We start from the raw sequence: 5,084 nt of genomic DNA, 5'->3' as shown, positions 1-5,084 counted from the left end.
TTGAGAGGCCAAGGCAGGTGGATCACCTGAGTTCAAGGCCAACCTGGTCAACATGGCGAAACCCCGTCTCTACTAAAAATACAAAAATTAGCCATGTGTGATGGCAGGCGCTTGTAATCCCAGCTACTCGGGAGGCTGAGGCAGGAGAATTGCTTGAACCCAGGAAGCCGAGGTTGCAGTGAGCCAAGATGGCACCACTGCACTCCAGCCTGGGTGACAGAGCAAGACTCAAGAAAGCTACTTTTGATACCTTGAGGCAACCCAGATGAGACTCCGCTTTAAATTTATAAGCAAGAACTTGAGTGCCTTTGTCCACAGCTCCTGCGTGTTCAGATGGGTTCTGATGGAATAGCATTCCCCTCGGCCGCCAGCGTCCTCCATCAGGCCTGTCTCCACCTGGATCCTGTAGGGCAGACAGAGGCCCAGCTCACCCTTCTCAGCCTCTTCCTTGAACTGCTGCATGCAGTCCAGGAAGGCCACCATCGCGCGGTCGAACTTGTTATTGAGGAAAACATCCTGCCCCCCGTAAGAGAACAAGGGGAGCTCAGTGCCCTCATCTGTTAAAGACTTCAGATAGGAATGGTTTCCGCAGGGGATGAGTCGATACCTCTGAAACTGCAGTCCAATTGTATTGGCCAGGGCAAGGAGCAGCAAAGCCGCCTGTCCCCAGGCAGCGTTAATCTCATTCCAGCCCACAGGGACAGTGGGGAGGCAGCCCAACCTGAAGTTATTGATGACGCCCAAGGAGCCCTCCACCCAGATCTCAAACGTGGCAGTGAAACAGTTGATTTCCTTCAACCGGTCCATCTGGACCCTGGCATATTGCAGCTGGTTCTCCACGTTCCCCAGCTGGTCAAGCAGTTCCAGCTGCTGCCACTTCAAGGCACTGTACTCCCTGTAGTACCGCCTCTCCTGCTGATCCAGCTCCGCAGCCTCTGCCTGGGCTGCCTCGAGATCCGTGGCTGCTCTTGCATTGCTCCTGTCCACATCCTCCAGCTCCTGCACCAGCCTGGCCTCCTCCAGCTCCAGGTCCCGCAGCTCCGCCCGCAGCGCCGCCGTCTGGTCCTCGCTGGTCGCCAGCATCCCGGTCTCCAGGCAGCGTTGGTAGTTCTGACTCTCAGCTTCTGTGAGAGCGAGCTGGATGTCCAGCTGCTCTAGAAGACTGTCGGTGCACTCTTCACACAGGGGATGGTCCACATCTTCTTGGCCAGAGACGATGTCAAAAATGTCACCAGCTGCCTTCTGGATGCTACTGAGCGTTTGCATGGCGCCAAGCTCCCCCAGCAGCGTGAAGACGTTGGCCTGGTCCTTGGACACACTGCCATCACCTGGAAGGGGTCTGCTGGAGGCGCCGTCCTGTGGTTCCTCAGCATCTGTCACCTCGCTGGTGGTGGCGCCGGGCTCCGGGGTGTCTCCGGGCCCAGCCTGCCCGGAGGTGGGCGCCGCGGCTGCAGGGAGGCTCCCGGACTCCGAGGAGCAACTCAGCCTTAGAGCCTGGTGGCAGCGCTGGCACAGGAAGCGGATGGAAGTCATGGCGGAGGGCCTGACTCCTGCCTTGAGTCTAATTTTCCTGAGGCTCCCAGTTGCTTATCATTTTATAGCTTTTCAGGTCTTTCTAGAAGAGTGATCCTTTTAAAATGCACATGTCGTCTTGTCACTCTCCTACTGAAAATCCTACAATGGTACCCTCCCTCGGTACCTGTAGACCCCCTTCAGCTCCTTACAGGCCCGGGATTATTTCCAAAAGGAAAATCTGATCACCTCCTTTTCCTCCTGTACCACGTCCAAGGCACGCCTTAAGAGTAATCTTGCTAAAACTAAAATCTAATCATGGCACTGCCCTCCTTACAGTGTTTAACACTCTTATCTAACCTTAAGATCAAGTCCAATCAACTTTGGCCGAGGGCGTTGGCTCATGCCTGTAATCCCGGTACACTGGGAGGCCGAGGCGGAAGGATCGCTGGAGGCCAGTATCCCAGAATACCCTGGGCTACATAGGCAGACCCCTTCTCTACAAAAAGTGAAAAAATTAACCAGGTGGGGTGGCCGCTTACAGTCCCAGCTACTTAAAAGGGTGAGGTGGGAGGATTGCTTCAGAGCTTGAGGTTGCAGTGAGCTAGGGTCCACTCCACTCCCACCTGGGCAACAGAGTGAGACCCTGTCCCCAACCCCGACCCCCTCATCCCCATGCCCCCTTTACACACACACACACACACACACACACACACACACACACACTTAAAAGAAAATAAAAGTTCAGGCTGGGCGAGGTGGCTCACACCTGTAATCCCAGCACTTTGGGAGGCCGAAGTGGGTGGATCACCTGAAGTCAGGAGTTGGAGACCATCCTGGCCAATATTGTGAAATCCCGTCTCTACTAAAAATACAAAAATTAGTCAGGCATGGTGACAGGTGCCTGTAATCCCAGCTACTCAGGAGGCTGAGGCAGGAGAATCGCTGGAACCCAGGAGGTGGAGGTTGCAGTGAGTGAGCCAAGATCACACTACTTTACTCCAGCCTGGGTGACAGAGAGAAACTCCGTCTCAAAAAAAAAGGGAAAGTTCAATCATTTTAACCTAACACCAATGCGGGGGCCCGTCTTCCTGGCTTCTTCTCTCCCCATTTCCTGCTCTCCTGAGCCATGGGCTCCTCTGTGTTCCTGCATGCTAGTTGCATTTCGGTTCTATCCAGCATGTAACTTTGTTCCCTCTGACTGGAACACTCTTCCTTCCCCTCTCCACCTGGCCGAGTCACTCATCCTCTAGGGCTGATTAATTGCTAAATCCACAGTGAACAGTAGATTATTGTTTTATGTTTTTTGAACAATTGATCTGTCTCCTAATCGATTGTGGTTGCCTCTCATGTTTGGCCCACGAGGAGGTTCTAGGGAATAATGAAGGATCTGAAAAGGGGTAGGGGCTCTGCAGTCAACTGCTAGAGGATGCTTCTGTTATTGATTCAGGAATATTTCAGAGAGGACATTTTCTCCAAGAACCTTCTCTGGCCCCCAATCTAAGGCTGTCTGCTCTGTGACAAACTTTTTTTTTTTCCCAGATGGAGTCTCTCTCTGTCACCCAGGCTGGGGTGCAGTGGCACAATCTCCACTCACTGTAACCTTCGTGTCCAGGGTTCAAGTGATTCGTGTATCTCAGCCTCCTGAGTAGCTGGGACTACGGGCGTGTACCACCCCACCCGGCAATTTTTGTATTTTTAGTAGAGCTGGGCTTTTGCCATTTTGCCCAGGCTTGTAGAACTGTTGACCTCAAGTGATCCTCCTGCCTTGGCCTCCCAAAGTGCTGGGATTACAGGCATGAGCCACTGCACACCTGGCCACACTTAACTTCTTTTTTGTTTTTTTTGTTTTTTTTTTAGACAGTCTCCCTCTGTCACCCAGGCTGGAGTGCAGTGGTGTAATTATTGGCTCACTGCAAACTCCACCTTGGGGTTCAAGCGATTCTCCTGCCTCAGCCTCCCGAGTATCTTGGATTACAGGCACACGCCACCACGCCTGGCTCATGTTTGTATTTTCAGTAGAGACAGGGTTTCACCAAGTTGGCCAGGCTAGTCTCGAACTCCTGGCCTCAAATGTTCTGCCCGCCTTGACATCATCCCAGAGTGCTGGGATTATCGGCATAAGCCACCTCGCCCAGCCTATTTTTTCTTTTTTTTTTTTTTTTTTTTTGAGACGGAGTCTCGCTCTGTCACCCAGGCTGGAGTGCAGTGGCCGGATCTCAGCTCACTGCAAGCTCCGCCTCCCGGGTTCACGCCATTCTCCTGCCTCAGCCTCCTGAGTAGCTGGGACTACAGGCGCCTGCCACCTCGCCCGGCTAAGTTTTTTTGTATTTTTAGTAGAGACGGGGTTTCACTGTGTTACCCAGGATGGTCTCGATCTCCTGACCTCGTGATCCGCCCGTCTCGGCCTCCCAAAGTGCTGGGATTACAGGCTTGAGCCACCGCGCCCGGCCCTATTTTTTCAATTGTTTTGTTTAGATGCAGTCTCACTGTGTTACCCAGGTTGGGGTACAGTGGCACAATCACTGCTCACTGCAGTCTCCACCTCCCAGACTCCAGCGATCCTCCCACCTCAGTATCCCGAGTACTTGAGACTACAGGCAATGTCACCACACTGGGTTCATTTTGTTTTTTTAATTTTTTTTGTTGTTGTTGTTAAGATGGGACCTTGCTATGTTGCCAGGGCTAGTCTCGAACTGGCCTCAAGCAATCTTCCCTCACCTCAACCTCCCAAAGCACTGGGATTACAGGCATGAGCACTTGGCCAAGTACTTGCTTTAAGCAAAAACCTAGGAGCCTCTAACCTGTAGTTATTGACGTGGTGGGGTAGTGCATAAAATAAACACACACAGAAGGATCCACATTCCTCATCTGCAGGAAACCACAGTAGGGGGTGAAAAGTTAGTTACTCCTCCTAGAGTCCAGCAGGAGGCAGCCTGCCAGTAACATCTATTATTCTGGCAGGAGGAGGCTCTGTGGGCTGAGGGAAGGCAGGAAGCCATCCTTCACATTCACTGGGGAGTGGCCTTGGACTCCACACGTTTCAGCACATCAGGCGGTTGTGCTACATTGAACCACACATGGAGGAAAATGTGGAAGGAAAACATGTCAAGGAAACAGTCTCTACTGGCCACCCTTTACTGTAGTCTTCAAACCCCATTTAATCCACATTCCCATCATGGCAGCAGCATCAGTTTACTTCTTTTTTGTTTTTTTTTTTTTTTTTTTTTTGGAGACAGAGTCTCACTCCGTTGCCCAGGCTGGAGTGCAGTGGTGTGATCTCGGCTCACTGCAAGCTCCGCCTCCCGGGTTCAAGCGATTTTTCTGTCTCAGCCTCCCGAGTAGCTGGGATTACAGGCGCCCATCACTACACCCAGGTAATTTTTGTATTTTTTTTTTTTTTTTTTTTAGTAGAGATGAGGTTTAGACATATTGACCAAGACTGGTCTCCGACTCCTGACCTCAAGTGATCCGCTCACCTTGGCCTCCCAAAATGCTGGGTTTACAGGCGTGAGCCACTGCCCCTGGCCTATCAATCTACATCTGTTACCACTTGGTCCTTCCTGTGATCT

At 52.1% G+C, this 5,084-nt stretch overlaps 1 protein-coding gene across 1 annotated transcript; it reads right to left on the bottom strand.

The window, feature by feature from the left end:
- Positions 1-237: 237 nt before the first annotated feature.
- BECN2 (beclin 2) lies at positions 238-1,533 on the bottom strand. The gene has a single exon (XM_050771175.1). The coding sequence runs from the start codon at positions 1,531-1,533 to the stop codon at positions 238-240; it is 1,296 nt and encodes a 431-aa protein (XP_050627132.1).
- Positions 1,534-5,084: the final 3,551 nt, after the last annotated feature.

This window comes from Macaca thibetana, chromosome 1 (assembly GCF_024542745.1).
Source record: "Macaca thibetana thibetana isolate TM-01 chromosome 1, ASM2454274v1, whole genome shotgun sequence".
Taxonomy (NCBI): Eukaryota; Metazoa; Chordata; class Mammalia; order Primates; family Cercopithecidae; genus Macaca; species Macaca thibetana.
This window is presented reverse-complemented; position numbering and strand designations above follow the sequence as displayed.